Below are 22,843 nucleotides of genomic sequence, written 5' to 3'. Positions count from 1 at the left end.
GTAGAGACAAACAAATCACCCTGTAGAAAGATCAGCTAGAAGACGTTACCTTGTAGAGAGTTCAGCTACAATCAAATCACCCTGTAGAGAGTTCAGCTAGAAACAAGTCACCCTGTAGAGAGATCAGCTAGAAACAAGTCACCCGTAGAGAGTTCAGCTAGAAGAAGTTACATTGTAGAGAGTTCAGCAGCAAACAAATCGCCCTGTAGAGAATTCAGCTACAAACAAATCACCCTGTAGAAACATCAGCTAGAAGAAGTTACCTTGTAGAGCGTTCAGCTACAAACTAATCACCCTGTAGAGAGTTCAGCTAGAAACAAGTTACCCTGTAGAGAGTTCAGCTAGAAGAAGTTACATTGTAGAGAGGTCAGCTACAAAGAAACTACAATGTAGAGAGTTCAGCTGCAAACAAATTGCCCTGTAGAGACAAACAAATCACCCTGTAGAAAGATCAGCTAGAAGAAGTTACCTTGTAGAGAATTCAGTTACAAACAAATCACCCTGTAGAGAGTTCAGCTAGAAACAAGTTACACTGTAGAGAGATGAGCTAGAAACAAGTCACCCTGTAGAGAGTTCAGCTAGAAGAAGTCACATTGTAGAGAGTTCAGCTACAAAGAAACTACCATGTAGAGAGTTCAGCTGCAAACAAATTGCCCTGTAGAGAATTCAGCTAGAAACAAATCACCCTGTAGAAAGATCAGCTAGAAGAAGTTACCTTGTAGAGAGTTCAGCTACAAACAAGCCACCCTGTAGAGAGTTCAGCTAGAAGAAGTTACATTGTAGAGAGTTCAGCTACAAAGAAACTACCATGTAGAGAGTTCAGCAGCAAACAAATTTCCCTGTAGAGAATTCAGCTACAGACAAATCACCTTGTAGAAAGATCAGCTAGAAGAAGTTACCTTGTAGAGAGTTCAGCTACAAACAAATCACCCTGTAGAGAGTTCAGCTAGAAACAAGTCACCCTGTAGAGAGTTCAGCTAGAAGAAGTTACATTGTAGAGAGTTCAGCTACAAAGAAACTACCATGTAGAGAGTTCAGCTGCAAACAAATTTCCCTGTAGAGACAAACAAATCACCCTGTAGAAAGATCAGCTAGAAGACGTTACCTTGTAGAGAGTTCAGCTACAATCAAATCACCCTGTAGAGAGTTCAGCTAGAAACAAGTCACCCTGTAGAGAGATCAGCTAGAAACAAGTCACCCTGTAGAGAGATCAGCTAGAAACATGTCACCCGTAGAGAGTTCAGCTAGAAGAAGTTACATTGTAGAGAGTTCAGCAGCAAACAAATCGCCCTGTAGAGAATTCAGCTACAAACAAATCACCCTGTAGAAACATCAGCTAGAAGAAGTTACCTTGTAGAGCGTTCAGCTACAAACTAATCACCCTGTAGAGAGTTCAGCTAGAAACAAGTTACCCTGTAGAGAGTTCAGCTAGAAGAAGTTACATTGTAGAGAGGTCAGCTACAAAGAAACTACAATGTAGAGAGTTCAGCTGCAAACAAATTGCCCTGTAGAGACAAACAAATCACCCTGTAGAAAGATCAGCTAGAAGAAGTTACCTTGTAGAGAATTCAGTTACAAACAAATCACCCTGTAGAGAGTTCAGCTAGAAACAAGTTACACTGTAGAGAGATGAGCTAGAAACAAGTCACCCTGTAGAGAGTTCAGCTAGAAGAAGTCACATTGTAGAGAGTTCAGCTACAAAGAAACTACCATGTAGAGAGTTCAGCTGCAAACAAATTGCCCTGTAGAGAATTCAGCTAGAAACAAATCACCCTGTAGAAAGATCAGCTAGAAGAAGTTACCTTGTAGAGAGTTCAGCTAGAAACAAATCACCCTGTAGAGAGTTCAGCTAGAAACAAGCCACCCGTAGAGAGTTCAGCTAGAAGAAGTTACATTGTAGAGAGTTCAGCAGTTTAGCTGCAAACAAATCGCCCTGTAGAGAATTCAGCTACAAACAAATCACCCTGTAGAAAGATCAGCTAGAAGAAATTACCTTGTAGAGAGTTCAGCTACAAACAAATCACCCTGTAGAGAGTTCAGCTACAAACAAGTCATCCGGTAGAGAGATCAGCTAGAAGGATCACCTTGCAGAGAGGTCAGCTACAAAGAAATCACCCTGCTTCATCTTTTCTTCTTCCTGTAGTAAAGAAAAAATGACAGGTTAAAAAGCCCTAAAGCCGGCCATATGCCGGCTTTGGGGTATACAAATACAAAAAGAAGTGAAATCTAATCCAAAACAGCCAAGCTGTAAAAAAACAGTGCGGCCCTGAGAAAGGCTATGGTGAAAAAAGATGTGAAATCCAAGGTGGCGGCCAAGAAATGGCTGTGATGGTAGGTTAATGGTAAAAATTTTAATAACAACAATTCAGGTGAATTTGGTGCCGCTTGGTCTTGGCACAAAATTCACTTGAATTGTTGTTATTAAAATTTTTACCATTAACCTACCATCACAGCCATTTCTTGGCCGCCACCTTGGATTTCACATCTTTTTTCACCATAGCCTTTCTCAGGGCCGCACTGTTTTTTTACAGCTTGGCTGTTTTGGATTAGATATATATATCAAGACACACGATAGTGTGTCGTGCGGCCCAAGAAGCCGGCGCGCCACACCGTGAGTATATTAACAGGAAGAAAGAAAACGCAAATTTCGCACCTATGTAGCTCTGTGATCCCTTATCCGATTGGAACCAAATTTGCTAGAGACGTGCCGCCCAGTTAGGGGAGTCTACATACCAAATTTGAAGAAAATCGCTCCAGCCATTTCCGAGATACGAGCGAACAACATTTCGTTTTAATTTCTTCGTTTTTTTTCTTCTTCTTCATTTCGCACACTTCGCAAAATTCGCCATAAAACACGAATGCGTGCTCGGATTGGGCTGAAATTTGGCACACTTAAAGGGCTCATTAAGGCGGATCTCCGTACCAACTTTGGTAGGAATCCGATGAACATTCACGGAGTTATGACTGATTATTTGCGTAAAATAAGGTCGAAGGTCTGTCACGCCTACAGGGTAAAACCCTTGGAGGAATCAGTTGAAAATTGATATGTAGATGGAGCAACCATCGTAGGAGTGCCTTTTTGTGGTTTGAAAGGAATCGAGATAAAGACCATGGAGATATGACACAAAACCCAACCTGTGTCAAAATTACGCGATCGATTTTTATGAATAAAAAAAGTATTAGTTTTCGTGTCTACCAGACAAACCGCTTAGAGCAACGAGCTGAAAATCTGTATGTAGCTGGAATAATCATCATAGAAAGTTCTTGCAGCAGTACAGAAGAATCGGATTACAAATCACTGAGTTATGATTCGAAAGGCAACTACGTGCAGCAAATGCGAGATCGAGATACTCTAATAGAACAGTCACCCTAATAAAGCATTCAGTTGCATGTATAATTTACTCAGTTATATTACATTGCAAGTTATTCTGTAGGGAATTCAGCTACAAACAAGTCACCCTGTAGTCAGATCAGCTAGAAGAAGGTACCTAATAGAGAGTTCATTTACAAAGAAACCATCATGTAGAGAGTTCAGCTCAAATAAATCACCCTGTAGAGAATTCAGCTACAAACAAATTGCCTTGTAGAGAGATCAGCTAGAAGAAGTTACCTTGTAGAGAGTTCAGTTACAAAGAAACAATCATGCAAAGAGTTTAGCTGCAAACAAATCACCCAGTAGAAAGTTCCGCTATGAACAGATCCACTATAGAGAGTTCAGTTAGAAACAAGTCATCCTGTAGAGAGATCAGCTAGAAGAAGTCACATTGTAGAGAGTTCAGTTACAAAGAAACAATCATGCAAAGAGTTTAGCTACAAACAAATCACCCAGTAGAAAGTTCTGCTATGAACAGATCACACTGTAGAGAGTTCAGTTAGAAACAAGTCATCCAGTAGAGAGATCAGCTAGAAGAAGTTACCTTGTAGAGAGTTCAGTTACAAAGAAACAATCATGCAAAGAGTTTAGCTGCAAACAAATCACCCAGTAGAAAGTTCACGCTATGAACAGATCACACTGTAAAGAGTTCAGTTAGAAACAAGTCATCCTGTAGATAGATCAGCTAGAAGAAGTCACTTTGTAGAGAGTTCGGCTACAAAGAAACCACCATGTAAGAGAGTTCAGTTGCAAACAAACCACTCTGTACAGACTTCAGCTACGAACAGATCACCCTGTAGAGAGATCAGCTAGAAACAAGTCATCCTGTAGAGAGTTCAGCTAGAAGAAGTTACATTGTAGAGAGTTCAGCTACAAAGAAACCACCATGTAAGAGAGTTCAGCTGCAAACAAATTACCTGTAGAGAGTTCAGCTAGGAAAAAGTCACCCTGTACAGAGATCAGCTAGAAACAAGTCATCCTGTAGAGAGTTCAGCTAGAAGAAGTTATATTGTAGAGAGTTCAGCTACAAAGAAACTACCATGTAGAGAGTTCAGCTGCAAACAAATCGCCCTGTAGAGAATTCAGCTACAAACAAATCACCCTGTAGAAAGAAGAAGTTACCTTGTAGAGAGTTCAGCTACAAACAAATCACCCTGTAGAGAGTTCAGCTAGAAACAAGTCACCCTGTAGAGAGATCAGCTAGAAACAAGTCACCTGTAGAGAGTTCAGCTAGAAGAAGTTACATTGTAGAGAGTTCAGCTAAAAAGAAACTACCATGTAGAGAGTTCAGCAGCAAACAAATTGTGCTGTAGAGAATTCAGCTACGAACAAATCACCCTGTAGAAAGATCAGCTAGAAGAAGTTACCTTGTAGAGAGTTCAGCTACAAACTAATCACCCTGTAGAGGGTTCAGCTACAAACAAGTCACCCTGTAGAGAGTTCAGCTAGAAGAAGTTACATTGTAGAGAGTTCAGCTACAAAGAAACTACCATGTAGAGAGTTCAGCAGCAAACAAATTGCCCTGTAGAGAATTCAGCTACAGACAAATCACCTTCTAGAAAGATCAGCTAGAAGAAGTTACCTTGTAGAGAGTTCAGCTACAAACAAATCACCCTGCAGAGAGTTCAGCTAGAAACAAGTCACCCTGTAGAGAGATCAGCTAGAAACAAGTCACCATGTAGAGAGTTCAGCTAGAAGAAGTTACATTGTAGAGAGTTCAGCTAAAAAGAAACTACCATGTACAGAGTTCAGCTGCAAACAAATTGCCCTGTAGAGAGATCAGCTAGAAGAAGTTACATTGTAGAGAGTTCAGCTACAAAGAAACTACCATGTAGAGAGTTCAGCTGCAAACAAATTTCCCTGTAGAGAATTCAGCTACAAACAAATCACCCTGTAGAGAGTTCAGCTAGAAACAAGTCACCCTGTAGAGAGTTCAGCTAGAAGAAGTTACATTGTAGAGAGTTCAGCTACAAAGAAACTACCATGTAGAGAGTTCAGCTGCAAACAAATTGCCCTGTAGAGAGATCAGCTAGAAGAAGTTACATTGTAGAGAGTTCAGCTACAAAGAAACTACCATGTAGAGAGTTCAGCTGCAAACAAATCACCCTGTAGAGAATTCAGCTACAAACAAATCACCCTGTAGAGAGTTCAGCTAGAAACAAGTCACCATGTAGAGAGTTCAGCTAGAAGAAGTTACATTGTAGAGAGTTCAGCTACAAAGAAACTACCATGTACAGAGTTCAGCTGCAAACAAATTGCCCTGTAGAGAGATCAGCTAGAAGAAGCTACATTGTAGAGAGTTCAGCTACAAAGAAACTACCATGTAGAGAGTTCAGCTGCAAACAAATTGCCCTGTAGAGAATTCAGCTACAAACAAATCACCCTGTAGAGAGTTCAGCTAGAAATAAGTCACCCTGTAGAGAGTTCAGCTAGAAGAAGTTACATTGTAGAGAGTTCAGCTACAAAGAAACTACCATGTAGAGAGTTCAGCTGCAAACAAATTGCCCTGTAGAGAATTCAGCTACAAACAAATCACCCTGTAGAAAGATCAGCTAGAAGAAGTTACCTTGTAGAGAATTCAGCTACAAACAAATCACCCTGTAGAGAGTTCAGCTAGAAACAAGTCACCCTGTAAAGAGTTCAGCTAGAAGAAGTTACATTGTAGAGAGTTCAGCTACAAAGAAACTACTATGTAGAGAGTTCAGCTGCAAAGAAATCACCCTGTAGAGAATTCAGCTACAAACAAATCACCCTGTAGAAAGATCAGCTAGAAAAAGTTACCTTGTAGAGAATTCAGCTACAAACAAATCACCCTGTAGAGAGTTCAGCTAGAAACAAGTCACCCAGTAGAGAGATCAGCTAGAAACAAGCCACCCTTAGAGAGTTCAGCTAGAAGAAGTTACATTGTAGAGAGTTCAGCAGTTTAGCTGCAAACAAATCACCCTGTAGAGAATTCAGCTACAAACAAATTACCCTGTAGAAAGATCAGCTAGAAGAAATTACCTTGTAGAGAGTTCAGCTACAAACAAATCACCCTGTAGAGAGTTCAGCTACAAACAAGTCATCCGGTAGAGAGTTCAGCTAGAAGAAGTTACATTGTAGAGAGTTCAGCTACAAAGAAACTACCATGTAAAGAGTTCAGCTGCAAACAAATTGCCCTGTAGAGAATTCAGCTACAAACAAATCACCATGTAGAAAGATCAGCTAGAAGAAGTTACCTTGTAGAGAATTCAGCTACAAACAAATCACCCTGTAGAGAGGTCAGCTAGAAACAAGTTACACTGCAGAGAGATCAGCTAGAAACAAGTCACCCTGTAGAGAGTTCAGCTAGAAGAAGTTACATTGTAGAGAGTTCAGCTACAAAGAAACTACCATGTACAGAGTTCAGCTGCAAAGAAATTGCCCTGTAGAGAATTCAGCTACAAACAAATCACCCTGTAGAAAGATCAGCTAGAAGAAGTTACCTTGTAGAGAATTCAGCTACAAACAAATCACCCTGTAGAGAGGTCAGCTAGAAACAAGTTACACTGCAGAGAGATCAGCTAGAAACAAGTCACCCTGTAGAGAGTTCAGCTAGAAGAAGTTACATTGTAGAGAGTTCAGCTACAAAGAAACTACCATGTAGAGAGTTCAGCTGCAAAGAAATTGCCCTGTAGAGAATTCAGCTACAAACAAATCACCCTGTAGAAAGATCAGCTAGAAGAAGTTACCTTGTAGAGAATTCAGCTAAAAACAAATCACCCTGTAGAGAGTTCAGCTAGAAACAAGTTACCCAGTAGAGAGATCAGCTAGAAACAAGCCACCCTTAGAGAGTTCAGCTAGAAGAAGTTACATTGTAAAGAGTTCAGCAGTTTAGCTGCAAACAAATCACCCTGTACAGAATTCAGCTACAAACAAATTACCCTGTAGAAAGATCAGCTAGAAGAAGTTACCTTGTAGAGAGTTCAGCTAAAACCAAATCACCCTGTAGAGAGTTCAGCTACAAACAAGTCATCCGGTAGAGAGATCAGCTAGAAGGATCACCTTGCAGAGAGGTCAGCTACAAAGAAATCACCCTGCTTCATCTTTTCTTCTTCCTGTAGTAAAGAAAAAATGACAGGTTAAAAATCCCTAAAACCAGCCATAGGCCGGCTTTGGGGTATACAAATACAAAAAGAAGTGAAATCTAATCCAAAACAGCCAAGCTGTAAAAAAGAGTGCGGCCCTGAGAAAGGCTATGGTGAAAAAAGATGTGAAATCCAAGGTGGCGGCCAAGAAATGGCTGTGATGGTAGGTTAATGGTAAAACTTTTAATAACAACAATTCAGATGAATTTGGTGCCGCTTGGTCTTGGCACAAAATTCACCTGAATTGTTGTTATTAAAATTTTTACCATTAACCTACCATCACAGCCATTTCTTGGCCGCCACCTTGGATTTCACATCTTTTTTCACCATAGCCTTTCTCAGGGCCGCACTCTTTTTTACAGCTTGGCTGTTTTGGATTAGATATATATATATATATATATACATATATATATACATTCAAACCTGTGGATTTTTTTGCACTTGACAAGTTATGTACATTGGATTGAGATCTTTTAAAATTGTGTGTCCGTTAATCTATCCTTGTGTATCATACAGTACGATAGTACTGTATAGTAGGGACATCAAAGGTGTGGGAGTGATCTGTGATATAATTTATAACCCAAAAACCTGCCGCAATTTTTCCTTACAACAACATGATAGTGTTGGTTGGGTAAAACCAAGCCCAAAAGTGTCTTCAGATCGACCCAAAACGTTTCCGTAAAGTTGCTACAGAATTTAGTTAAAAATTATTCAAAAGAATTTTCTACTGCCTGTCTGCCCACCCGCCTGCCTGCCTGCCTGTCTGTCTGCCTGCCTGTCTGTCTGCCTGCCTGCCTGCCTGATATCTTCAGTCAAGCGTAGCGGAAAACTGGCTACAGCTACAGCCCCAATTCTTTCGCAGAAACATTTCTAGCTTGCTTAAGAAAAAACCTTTGGTATACTGATAAACATACAATGCTTGCGCTATTGTCTTCCTTTTATCCTTCTTTACCATGGCCATCAGTCAAGGTTCTACCATTGAGTGTTAATAAACTACAGTACGGCTTCCATCTACCAATGTATATTGCATCAAACTATTTGAATACACGTGGTTGTCGGTTGCACCAAACTATTTTAACACACACGTACGTGACTCGTTGTTGATATCGATTAGTGAGAGCAACTTGTGGTGAAATATATAGCAAAGTGTAAGTCAATAAATATAGTTTATTTAATAACAATGTTAAACCGAGTCGGGTCATCCAGGTCCCGTTTTACAGATTATTCAGGTCTGACCCAATTAAATGTAGATGTGTTACTACATGTCATAGTGTATCCCTGCTTCTTTTGTGAGCCACGCCCACTTATGTAAATTACTGTCAGTAGATGTATGGTAGCCACACCCATTCATCAATCTGTAGGTATGTACGAATCGACATCCATTATTATCTGCAGGCTTATGTAGAACCACCCCCACTGATCAGTCGTTATTGTATGAGTCATAATTTAGTATAATAGTGCTGTGATTAACTCTTTTAAAGTATTGTGACTGGTTTTGTGAAAAGCAGGCTATTTAGTGGTCATGAGCTTGCAAAAAAACTTCACAAACAAGTACAAGAAAAAATTAGGAATTTTAAATTAGAGTAGGGACAGTGTATAGTGCTGCAATAAAAAGTACTGAAACAAGCTGGATCAGAGTAGTACGTAATGTCCAAATACTGTAAAACAATAAGAAGTGAATATCCCTACTGTGCATTGAATTCCTAATTCTTTCTTATACTTGTAATTATATTAACAGTTTGCCATATTTGTATTACTATCATCACAGTATTACTGTTGTTTGTGTGTGACAATTAATTATTATGGGTATATTTTTTCTCTTCAGAAAAATATTTAGAAAGGCTGTATTATCAGGCCAAACATGATCTGGGGTCAGAAAAGTTGCAACTTCACAAATTGTTAATTTTTGGCCCTCCTGGTGCTGGTAAATCATCACTATTAAATGTGTTGCTTGGTGATAAACCTGATACAGAACGAAATAGCACTGGTGTGTTGAAACGAAAACTTGTGCAATACAAGGTTGCTATAACGGCATCACCTAACCATAGATTGAAACCACCCTGGCTAATAGTTAAGATAGAGGATGAAATACAGCGTTTGAGAGCAAAGATTAAAAAGAAACTTAGCACTGCCACTATTGTCCCGCCAAGTCAACAATGTATTGTCTCTGATCATCAGAGGCCTCGACTGAAAATTGAGGATGCAATCTTTCACAGCTCTGCTCACTCTCCTGGAACAAAAGCTACTAAAGCAGGTAATCACTTTTCAACTCAAGTGCAGCTTGAACAAACCACTGCCTTAATTGCTTGTTATGATAGTGGTGGTCAGCCTGAGTTCTTCGATGTAATGCCAGCATTAACTACTGCCCCAACAGGATATGTTATGGTCTTTGACATGTCCAAAGATTTGAATACAAAACATGTGGAATTCTACAAAGAAGGCAAAAAAGTCTCAACTGAGAATCATGCACCATATACCAGTGCAGAACTAATGAAAACTGCTTTGGCAAATATTCAGTCTTATACTAAGATATGTGATTCAATTCGTAGTCGATCAGTCAAATTTTCAAACTTTGGACAGCTGCTAGTTGTAGGTACACACTTGGACTTATGTGGTGATACAGAGGAACAGAAAACCAATAAACTTTTGCAAGCTGAAAAATATATGGAAGATGATATTTTTAACATACCAGTTGATTCTCTTCATATAATAGACTGTCCTGATGGTTGGCAACGCACCAAATTAATTCATCCCATTTCTAACACTGTGGCGGAAGACAGAGATGACAATGCTCAGAAAATACGTGCTGCAATAGAAAAGATGTCTGAAGATGAGAAAATAGAGAATTACGTTCCTATCAACTGGTTATTGTTCCAGCTTGAGATCCGGCTTACTGGAAAAAATTGCATTTCACGAGTTCAGTGTATTGATATTGCGAGAGAATGCTTCATTCAGGAAGAAGACATCGATGACGTCTTAATGTACTTCCATGAGCTTGGGATTTTGTTACACTACAGGAATGTTGTTGCATTAAAGGATGTGATATTTTGTAACCCACAGTGGTTATTTGACCAGTTAACCAATCTGATAGAACTGAAGTATAAACCACCTCTTAAACTTAAAAAGAACATCACCAAAGGAATTTTCGATAAAAAGGTTTTAGTTGAAATGTATAGTACGGATTTTGATGGCAATGATGTTTTACAGTTTGAGCAACTTCTCCAACTGTTTGTCTCCCTTAATATCATGGCCATGTTACCCAGCGAAACTGATCAATATTTTATGCCTGCACTTTTGAATCCAGCACCACCAGATGTTGACAAAAATCTATTGAAGTGCTATGGGAACAAGATGCACGACACATTAATTGTCAAATTTGAGAACAGATATTTTCCACGTGGCGTAGTTTGTTGCTTAGTAGCTGAATTTATGAATAACAGTGGATGGAGCATTCAGTGTGGTGATGCTGTTTTCAAAGATCTAATTATTTTCCAAATTTCAGTTAAGCAGTACATCTTCATAAGAGACAAAATAGACAGTATTGCCATAGAAATGTACTGTCAGGATGAACATGTTGAAATATACCCTGATGTTGTTTGTGATAAAATAAGAATAACTCTTGAAGAAGTCTGCACAAAAATTAAAATAACCAGTGACTTTAAATTTGGATTTTCTTGTGGTTGTTGTCGTTCTGATGGTACATTGTGTAAAGGATTTTCAGGTGTCAAACGTAGCTTACCTTTTACAAGAGAATCTTTTTGTGAAAAATGTCAGCGTAAATCCTCACTGAAGAGTAAACAAACTGTTTGGCTTGTCGCACCTTCAAAGGTACTTATGTATGTACATGATTTGTATTTGTTGGCAACTACTAATATACAGTGTATGTTGTTATAGTTTGACCAATACTAAAACTATTATTAGTATGGCATTGTATATTTCAGTTAGTCATCTATGTTGTTATCTGTTAGTATAATGACTCAACTAAACTAATGCTACAAACACTTTTAATAAAAGACTAACCTAAACTAATTTAGCCAAGAATTTAAATCTAGTATTAAAGCTCCTAAGTTTGTAGACTAACAACAATAACTAAGCAAAACTACAAATAAATTAAACTGGAAGTCTGTGAATTGTTGCATGTGGATCAATGAAATTCGTTTATTTCATTTAATGGATACTTATACCAGGTCCACAACAGATAGTGGTACAGCATAATAATAATTCAATTATTTATAGGAAACTTCTTTCTGGCTCATACTAAACTGCATTTTTGATCTAGTGTGTAAAAAGCTATACAATACCACTAAATGCTTTGACAGTCAGGACACACAACAGTGTCAGGACATGCAATAGTGTGCCATGCGGCGAAGGAAAGCCAATATATCCAGGGACACAACAGACATGTATGTATTTTACAGGAAACAAGAAAACAAGATTTCCACTCATTCATGCATCAGTAATGGCTATACAGAAATAGTCCATTTTTTTCTGTGAAATATCCCTCAGAATGGGACATCTTCCATACCAGAAATCAGTAAAAATCCATACCAGAAATCCATAAATCAGTCCAGCCAGCTTTTAGATATACTCTTTCAACACGTTTTTATTCATCTTCCATTATTTTTTTCTTCCTGTGCCACTTACAAAAATTGCCATAACCCACAAAAAAGCCTTATTGTATTTTTTTCAAATTTGGACGGTATGGTAAAAGTGGCACAAAGTTACAAACAATTTTCAAAAATTACAAGTGCGATTTTTTATCACACCTGCAGGGTAAATTACTGGTAGAAACATCTTATGCAAATAGGCTTACTATCATAGTGTGGACCTTTTGTGATTTGAAAGTACTTAAAGTATTATTCCAAGGAGATAAAGCAAAAACCAAACATTTATGACAAGCATGATTGAGATACTCTAATAGAACAATCATAGAGAACTTAAAGAAATGTACACAACAAACATCAAAAAAATTCTTCGGGGTTCAAACCAGGGACCTCCACACCTCCACACCTAAACCCTTTATCACTCTGCCACTGCTGTTAGTTGCTTGACATATTATTTAATTCCTACCTTATTAATCTAGTTTTCTGGGATTTCTCTTGTTTGTTTTTCGGTAAAATGCCTTAGAAATTCACCCTCAACTTCTAAGTCTCCATTGATCTTGCTGTTAGGCTTGTCCCTAGGATACTAGGTTCTGCTTAGGTCTCTTTTCTGTAGTGTTTAGGTAAAACTTTGTTTAGTCTGCTTCTTTAGTAGAGACATGGAGGTGGAAGAGAGTGCTGGTATAAAAAAGAATATATATATTCATAGATCTATCCAGGGAAACTCTAGATTGTTCTAGAACTTTCTATGTGCGTTTTATTAGAGGTGCTCAGAAAATATGTGTGCTCTATTAAAGTAGAATATAAAATATTTGAATAAAAAAGTTTGTAATAATCAATACTCTAATAGAGCAGTCAGCCTCGTTGCAATTTGTTGTCATGCCTACTGACTAAATTGCTTATGCAAACTAGTTAAATTTTTTCTTGTACATGTCAGGTAACTATCAATGTACAAACAAACCTTATGTAATGTAATGGAAATCTGTTTAAATATCAGTTATAATATGAAAACCACCCATACATGCATGTACCTAGCATTTCCTTAATAGAGCAGTCATATATACATGTGGCATTCAGCAACTAATATGAAGTAAGTATTGCAAAAATTATTAAAATAGTACAAAGGTGTTTTAAAATCTAGTTCTTTTGTTTACCTGTAGGAAAATAAAAATAGACAAAAGCCAGCTATAAATACAACTGATATCTATTCCAAAACAGCCAAGTTGTGCAAAAGAGTGCAGCCTTCCAAAAATAGGTTAGTATGAAAAAGATGTGATATCAAAGGTGGTGGCCAAGAAATGGCTACAATATGCCAATATCATTGCAGCCATGTATTCTTGTCCACCACCTTTAATATCACATTTTTTTCATACTAGCCTACAGAAGGCCGCACCCTTTTTCACAGCTTGGCTGTTTTGGATTAGTTACGATATCATGGAAAAGCTAGGGCCCAAATGGATGCAAGCAGACTTTATGTAATAGTATTTTGATTGCATAATACTATTATTTATTGTAGGAAATCATGCCACCACGGCATCATGATCAACATGGTAAGGCACAGAACATGCATGATAGTCCATGTTCATATGTAGTTATTAAATGCATGATGATGTTCACATTGCACAAACATATACGTAATTGTGTTGTTATCGGCTTTATGGTAACAGGAATAATAAAGTTTTTCAACTTTGAATGGCAGCTCGGCAAAATCCATCCACAGCTAAATTGTATCCATGAGTATTGGCTAAAGGAATGCATGTGAAAAGGAAATGTAAACTAGCCAAGAAGACACTTCTGTGTGCTGGTTTATCTGTGGTTTTAAAGTATCATTTATTGATTTATTGTTAAATCCATAGTAACCAATTCAAGTATGTGATTAATGTTTATGTAATCAATTGGCAATTAGTAAAGAATTTAAATACTTTGAATGAAGTAAGCATGTGGTTTATAAGAAATAGCACAACATACACTTACTTCAGTGTAGCTACATTGTTTTGAAGAATTTTTAATGGACCATCACTTGTCATTCTCAAAATTTAGTTATATATAATATTATGTAATGTTTATTTATATATGCACATGTTTGCAAGTATACCTACACTGGTCCATTATGCGTATTCATTATTTTATTATTGTAGACATGACTCTGTTAGAGCCTATTGATTTGATGAAAACCCTGGAACTTCAAAGATACCTTTTTACCAATAATCTGCATTTCATTGTGCAATATTTAAATCCTAGTGACATTGTTGATCAGTTGATATCAGAACACCTGGTTGGACAAAGTGCTCGAGAACAGTTAAAATTGCCAATCAAAACTAACAAGGATAAAAACAATATTATAGTGGATGAACTGTCTCGTGGTCGACCTGGAACTCTTGAAAAGTTTTTATACATTCTTAGAAATACCAGTGGAAGCACCAATTTCAAGACTATTGCTGACAAACTGGAAAAGGGTATGTATGAAAAAACAAACTTTAAGTGTACTACAAATATTTATATGTATTAATTACTTGTATATGTACTTTGTGACCCTATGACATGTGACTACACAACTAAACATTGTGTAACGTTATTAGCTAGGGAATTGAAGCATGCATGAAACAGGAAAATAATGTTAGGATCAGTTTTTTGGAAAAAGCCGATGATGCACTTAGTATTGTAGGTGGTGGAAAAAGGTGGGAAATAGCAGGCTAGAGCCATTTCTTGGTTGGTTAATACGGGCCTATCCCTACTCAGAATGACTGAAATTAGGACTATAGCTACAATATATTATAGCTAAGAAAACAAAAAAAATGTAAATTTTAACAAGAAGAATAGGTATCATTAATTGTGATCTTGAAAAAACTGTATAAACAAGAAGTAATAGGGATGGAAAAGGGATCACTGAGGTGGTAATATAAACCAAAAATTCCTTGATAGAATGGTCAAAATAGGGGTTTGTGGTTTACATTACCACCTCAGTGATCCCTTCTCCATCCCTATTACTTCTTGTTTATGCAATTTTTAAACTAGGTGTGCCCACAGGTGCGCCCACAGCTGGCTGTGGACACATACCTGGTTTACTGAAATTGTTTTCGTAAAAATATGTGTACCTACCTACCTATCTACCTATGTGCCTATCTACCTACCTATGTTTGTCCGTACGCACCCACATGAGCAAAATCAGTAATGGTAAAAGCAGCTTGCACGTAAAAAGTAAAAGCAAAATGAAGTCTGTATTAAACTTTCGAACAAGTGAACTTTGCTCTGAGGTGGTTTTCTTTTCAGAGGTCTGAAATACGGACAGGTGTGGCGACTCTCCTCAGACTTTGTGAATTACCTTCCTTTCGGGTTCTACAGGAGTTTAACAACTGAAAAACAATGGTGCAGGCTTCATAGACTACCAGAAATAGCCTATCCCTTTGAGTTGTTGAAAGGGGCATGTTGCCTATGTACACGAACGAAAATGAAGAACAGCTTTGAGGCTTTGTTGAGAGAATTTGTGGGAAAAACATGATAGTCTAACTATGAAACAGTTAAGCAGAGCATAATATGTGATTGGATTTTGGAAAAACGATCCAAATCACACATTAGAAGTTTTGAGATAAACGGTTTTAAAGAATTCAAGTCAGCATAACTTGCCAAGGATAGCATGTGTATGAAATTTACACAAAAGATGCATCAATCTATTACCTTTCAGACCACTTCCAGTACTTGTAGCTGCTTCTAGAGTTTCCCGCCACATGAGAAAGAAAATCTGAGCAGTTGGATGAGCGAAGTAGTATGACGGTGCTCACAAAGGGGTGGAGGGTGGCGGGGTGGGCAAGAGATAGACTTCAAAATGGAGGCAGACCACGATTGGAGTCCAGACACAAGATTACAGGGCTGTGCTGGCTCCTTAAAGGCTGATATGTAGCAAAATCAACAGAAAAAACATCTGGCCAACATTACCAGGCCATCCACCAGTAAACCACTGATTCCTGCCAAGCCAGACCCTTCACAAGGCCAGATACTGCCATTCGAGATTTCTACACCACCCAGAAAAGACGTCTGTTAAAACCAGCCTTGAGTAGTTTGAGTAGTGCTGAGTGTCAAAACTAGTAGTACAATAGCGTGACTATCTACTGGTGGTGTTAGTTTGATTTTGCCTGATGTGCGATTTGGATCAGTTTTATAAAATCTGGTCACATACTGTATGTTGTTAAAAGCAGTTTGTTTAACAAGCGCTTCATTAGCAATGCATAGCAACATAAATTGAAGAATTACGAAAATTTCATGAATTACAAAATCTGAAATTACAATAACTTAATTTAATTAATTGATGGGTATTACTGTAAAACCAAAAACCTATTAGCTAAAATAATAACATAGCAATACATATTTGATTAATTCCAGATGAGTTAGCTAGCTAGCTGCACGGCACCTGGTTTTTAGAAGTAGCACAACATACAACTTGTTTCATGATCACAATTAACAATCCCTATTCTTCTTGCATTTCCCTAGTTTCTAATCTTTTTTCATGCACATGTACATGGACAAAATAGTTTATAGTACATACCTGCAGGTAAATTTATTCTCATAGCATGCCACTTTCCTTTTAGTAGATAGATAGACAAATCCACTTCACTATCGTTGCAAAAAAAAAACGAGTGAAACAGCATGTCACTAAGCAGCTTGTTAGACTCCAATTAAAGCGCTTAGTATACAGTACACTCCACTTTTGTGAATACATGGAAAATGAAGATTTCGAAAATCTTATGTTTACTATTTAGACTAACGCACGTGTCTCAATGCATTTTATAGCTCCATGCATAGCATTTTGAAGTGTCGCTTTTGAGCAGGCACTTATAATTTTAATTGATAAGCACCATGCCAAGAAAAAGTGGTGTGGCCATGCAAAACTATAGTATGTTCATGTTGAGCTGAATCTTGAAAAACAGCTAAACATTAAAAGTGGATTTTTTCTCAACAGAGTTAACATTTCAGCCAACCAGATGATTATTGGTAACAGCAAAGGTGTCAACAACACACACGTACAGTTTGGCTCCAATACAAGTTCGGGAAAGGGCTGTAATGGACACTGTACTTATATGGTTTCCCCATAGGAAATGTATTGTGAAAATTTTGATTGGCCATAAATATTATGTCAAACATTTGAACAAAAAGATTTTGAAATATTTTTAGCGGGTCAAGCAGTACTACAAATGAGCCAAATTTTAAGATCATGTGTAATTGCATCCATGAGTTATTAAATGTTTTTGAGGATTCAGCTCAACGTGAACATACTATAGGCTTCACAAGCCTATGGCATCTGAGAACTATAACTCTTGCTCTATATCTCACAAACACTTTTAAAAACAAAGACCATAATGCATGTAACACGGACCTGGGTATATATGTAGGAATATTTACTGCTGAACTCTTTGAAACATGAAGATGAAGATTTGGGGTTATTTTGGAAAGCTCGAAAATGTTAAAACTACTTTCCTGGTGTATAATAATTATTGTTCAGCCTTAGTAGTACTTCAGAAAGCTTTAGAAAGTATTAAAATCATGCTTGACAACCTAGATGGCTGCTTTTAGTGTGCATTCTATTAGAAAGTTTTGAGAATTTTCTGGCCAGTCTCTATCACATGAACCACATTGTGGTTCATGATACTGTAATCTGGTTATATTAGGCAAATAATTTTTTTGCTATGCTTGTTAAGTATAAAGGACTACTAGGAGCTTCTGCTGGCCTGGTAAAGTGTTATTTGTGCTCGATACATTTTTCCAGCTGTTTAGATATATGGATAATAAGTGAAATGCTTGTTTCAGTCAAAGAATCGGTAATTTAAAGAAGTTATAATATAGGTACAACTATCATTTTTTCAGGCAATAGATGCATGGGCGTAGCTTTTTCTGAAAGGGTGTTCGGATTGCAGAAATGGAATGTCTTAAGAGACCTGTGTGCTTCTCCTGGAGCATTGCTGAATGAAAATGATACATGCACTTAGCAGTAACATTAAGAGCTACTGTTTGTGCATGTAACTAGCTAAAACCTACACACTACTGTTTATGCAGCTTATAGATACTATCAACCTATTGTAGCACAAGTAATCTTCACTTCCGGATAGCATACTGATAGTCAACATTAATTTTCTAACACACCGGCGCCCTCCATACTTGAGGACAAAACTTTCTTCTTAGTACCTCCTGTTGATGGTCAACAACTTATGAAGTAACTTCAGATGTCTGGACTCTTGTACTCCAATGTATTCAAGACATCACAACCCCACTGCATAAGCATTCATATGCATAATGCAAATATATAAACAGTTTATGCTAACACAACACATGTAAAAACACAAGGTTATTGCAGCTGCTGCCTTGTCACTGGTCTCAACTAATTTCACCACCATTTCTACCATGCATCACACATGCAATCGATCATGAGATGTAACACTTGATTCATCATTTGGATTCAACATTAGTGTAATGTGACCCTCAAGAGTAGTGTTGGGCCATGCCAGAGTGCAAATAGCTACTAAAGAGCTCCAGGGTTGTAAGTTTGTTGTGATTTTTAATTTTCTACTTCTGAAAAAGGTTCATCTGGTTGAACCCCTGATTATGCTCTTGAGAAGCATACCTGCCAAGGCATCTAGTGTGCTGAGACAAATCTGGTTTGTTCTGACAGTGTTGTACTTCTGTTTAACATAATCTGAACTTGCAGTAGTGATTTCAACTACAGTATATAGCTATGTGCTTAATAAACAGGTGTCTATACTATGTGCGCTTAACGGACAATCTGTATTTGTTACTAAACCACGTGCACCTGTGCAAACTGGAGTCTACAGCAGAATGATAAAATACTCAGATAGATCAACCAAAGTGTTTATAATATGCTCATAAATTTTTTTAAATGTCATCAGCTGAGAATGAACTCTTAATGCCAGAGACAGTTCCAGATCTTGGCTGTTTTGGCTATTGTTTTTAGTTGCCAGATGATCAAAATTAAATCACCATGCAGTATGTATGGACCTGGAATTTTTCTGCATTAATTACATGTAATTTAAATTCTGAGCCCTTGTATTTGGAGGGATAAATAATGGCTATTAAAGTTTCCCAATTCTAAGAAACCCAATTATCCCTTTCTGGAAACCTACAGTACAGTATGTATCATAACGACTTTCCTTGGCCATACATGCAATACAATTCTGTATGACTTGATTTATTGTAATGACATTCAATATTTAATAGACTGGAGACAACTTCATCGGTCAAACAACAGTATTCATTTACAGTATGATCAAAAGTTAAAGCCACAAAGTGCTGGTAAGTGCTATTATCTGTTTTGCATCATGCTATGAATGATTACCAAGTACGTAGGTAAATAAATGTAATATTCCATCTTGAGTCTCCTAGGTATTATTTCAATGGCAGCATGACATGAATGATTGATTGCACTTATCTACTAGTTATCACAGTTTTCTCCTTAATGTTTGTATCATTAAAATTAACACATGCTGTATAGGTTTGTGTTTTCAAAATAATCAAACTCAAGCCAAACATTTTCATTACAATGACTTGGTAGTATTGGTCAGGCAAAATCAACCCTAAATTTTCTTTCAAAGTGACCCAAAATGTCTGGTAAGTGGTAAACAATCATGTGTACGGGCACAAATCTCATCCATGTCTAATGTCACTGACTTAATTTTTTTCTCAGTGAGATAGGACAGTGCAATCAAGAAAACAAATTAGGTGGTTTATAAATTAATTTGTGTTTCTTTTTTGTTAGTTATCCCCCCCCCCCAGACCATTTAAAAGATACTCACTGCCACAGATGGATCTAGGAGACACTGTTGGGAGGGGGAGGGGAAGGAGACCTAAGAGAGGATAGGATATACCATATTATTTTATAAACAGAAAATTTCCCAGAATATCTGAGTTTTGAAGCTTTTAAATTTCAAAGAGTGTGAAATGTATCTGCAATTAGTTTGCTCACGTCAAAGCATCATGGTAACACTGTACCCAATTATATATTTAGCAAGCATTTCTCAACTACGGAGTATATAAAATCTGTGAATTGCACGTAGCTATGTCACTTCTAATTAGTTGTTCTACATATGCTACAAATCGTTATAATAAAACAGATTATTTTCCAGTGTAAATTGTTGGAGATTTTTAACTTTAACATCTAGAAATATAATTACTTCAAAATTGAAGGTCATAGTAATGTAGTTCGTTTGCTGTGAACCAATCAGCAGTTGTGAAATCTTGCACCATAATCCCATATTTAAAATACGTCGTGCATATGTATTTAAATAATCCAGCTTTCCAACAATAGATGTTTGCTTATTCTCACCATTTGTAGGGTGGCCTATGCATATCTCTCATCAGAATTCACTGCTTGACAATTCATCATTTAACAGGACATTAGACACTGGTAAGAAAATAATGTGAATAATAAAATGTTAATATTGTATTTTAGAGCCCAAAATGGGAGATGTAAACCACATTGTAATTACAAGAATCAAAGAGTACTGGGAGTATACTGCATATGCTTTACAATTTGATATGGTCCATGTTGAAGCTATAAAAGCAAACCACCAGGAGGATCCGAAGAAATGCTGCTGGCAGACCTTCAAAGAGTGGCTAAATACTGTCAATGCATGTGGTGTTGAACCAAAAACCTGGTCTGTTTTACTTTCAAAACTAAGAGAAATAGAAGAGCTTGTATCAATTGTTGATGAGATTGAATCAGATGTATTAAAACTGCCATTGTAATAATTGAACTACTGTATTCACTTGTAATGAAATATATCTCTGAAGTATATAATGTATGCATACATATATACAGCTGTAAGTAAAGATGCATATTATATTTTGAAGTCAGAGTATCATGCACATTCTCATCAACTTTACAACTCCCAAGTACAGAAAATAGTTGCCTCAAGGTATGTTCTGGTACCAATCCGGGCAATTTTCAGCAAGTTCAGTTGCCAACATATTGGCATACAGAAGTTCCCAGTTTTGGCTACTCTTTGAAGCTCAAGTAGTAGCCACTTCGCCATCTGGATTTAGCCAATATTAAGTAACATTGTTAATGCTGGCAATAACCAGTTTTTCCTTTGTAGCATCCTATAATTATTGCTTTGTAGCATGCATGTTGAAAGTGCTTTCAATAGCATGATCCTTATGCTATCTTTGAAATAATGAGCATGCAGTACATGTAAGCTAAGGCAATTATATATACATACCTACATGTCAGGTGATGTATACACATAATTATAACATAATGTTTACATTACTGACAACAAAGAGAAACAAACTTGTGCATAATGTTTTTAAAGCCAACACAATTTGTAATAGTTATTCTATGACAAGCAAAGGTTTGGTACGTATCCTATGCTGTGTACTTTCATGATCAGTTTTAAACTTTTAGTAACATATAAAAGTTAACTACTCTACCTTTTACCATCCTTTAAGGAGAGTGAAAGGATGTAGTGAAACACCTAAAATGCCAGGTCATGCAAGCAATTACATGCACCACTCCTTGGTGTAAACTATCTGCATGCCAGTAATATGATTTTCCAGATACACAGTAGTCCCTGACCAATCATGCAAGTTATTTATTTACTTGAGGTAAATCTGAACAAAGCTTCATTATTTGCTCCGTGATTTTACAGTTTTACATGCCAGTGCATACCTATCAACATAGTTATAAATATTCTGGATACATCTAGCTACCTACTCTAATACAACAAAAAAAAACAAACAGAAGTTGCATGTAGCTCGATCAAGCCAAAGTTACCAAACACTGGCGTGTTGTCTCTTTAAGTGATTGAACTACATTGTACTTCACAGCTTTGCTATATAGTGTATAGCACACTGTGATCAGCAATGTGACACATGTAGCACTAATACTGTGGTTTAAATCATAGGGTGTAATGTTAACATGAATTTTTGTGGGGGTTATTCCACAAATATAGCTTTACTGCTCAGATCAATGGCTACTCAATGGTAAAGTGAATCGACAAGAACCAAATTTGCTTCAAAGTGGATGCTACCATTGCAATATGCATTTAAAAATAGGTCATGGACATGGAAGGCTATGCAGTTTTTTAAAAGTGCCCAGATTTTCTTAGGCCCTGAGGAACAAAAAATAAGGCTTCTTTTGTGGTTGGGGAGGTTTTTGAAGTGGTGTTTAGGTGAGTGTTCTAATAGGATTTTAGCAAAAAAAACATGGGTGATCTATGAACCACTACCTTATACAGTAAATCCTTCATTTGTGCTTGCAACTAATTAACATAGGTGAGGTCTGGATCAACACACATGGTCTTACAAAAATGCAGTTAAGGGTTGTAGTTAATTTGGATGCTTATAATCAGGGACCAGTGTTTTCTGCATTTAGTGTTTATATGTGACTCTGATTCCCTGACGACAAGCCTAGCCTCAAAACAGGTAATAAGTGAAATAACACATACACCCTGTAAGACAAACCTATATCTATTAGAAGTTAGTGTTGTATAAGTACACGTTGAATATAACAGGGAATCCAACTTACAGCTTAATGACTCTTCATAATTTACTAGACTCCATGCTCTCTAAAGTTTAAACCTAGGTTTTTAAATAATCTGGACTTACTCTCTGAATTTAGCCCACCAACAATGTGTTTATTGTTGTGAATTTGCACTGTACATTTGGTGCATATAATAACTAAACCCTCTTGTTGACAATATCATTTTGTCATTTAACACAGAAATTATTATACTTAAGTAAAAATCAAGACACAGGGTAGT

General features: G+C 37.1%; 1 protein-coding gene across 1 annotated transcript in view; it reads left to right on the top strand.

Moving 5' to 3' along the window:
* The window catches only part of LOC136254540 (uncharacterized), a 38,103-nt gene extending 17,135 nt beyond the window's left edge, over positions 1-20,968 (top strand). The window contains exons 4-9 of the mRNA XM_066047278.1: positions 9,305-11,307; positions 13,597-13,630; positions 14,219-14,536; positions 19,302-19,376; positions 20,416-20,487; positions 20,533-20,968. Coding sequence (XP_065903350.1) covers positions 9,305-11,307; positions 13,597-13,630; positions 14,219-14,536; positions 19,302-19,376; positions 20,416-20,487; positions 20,533-20,828 — 2,798 coding nt within the window. The 3' untranslated portion in view covers positions 20,829-20,968. The remainder of the gene's footprint in view (positions 1-9,304; positions 11,308-13,596; positions 13,631-14,218; positions 14,537-19,301; positions 19,377-20,415; positions 20,488-20,532) is intronic.
* Positions 20,969-22,843: the final 1,875 nt, after the last annotated feature.

This window comes from Dysidea avara, chromosome 4, assembly GCF_963678975.1.
Source record: "Dysidea avara chromosome 4, odDysAvar1.4, whole genome shotgun sequence".
NCBI lineage: Eukaryota > Metazoa > Porifera > Demospongiae > Dictyoceratida > Dysideidae > Dysidea > Dysidea avara.
This window is presented reverse-complemented; position numbering and strand designations above follow the sequence as displayed.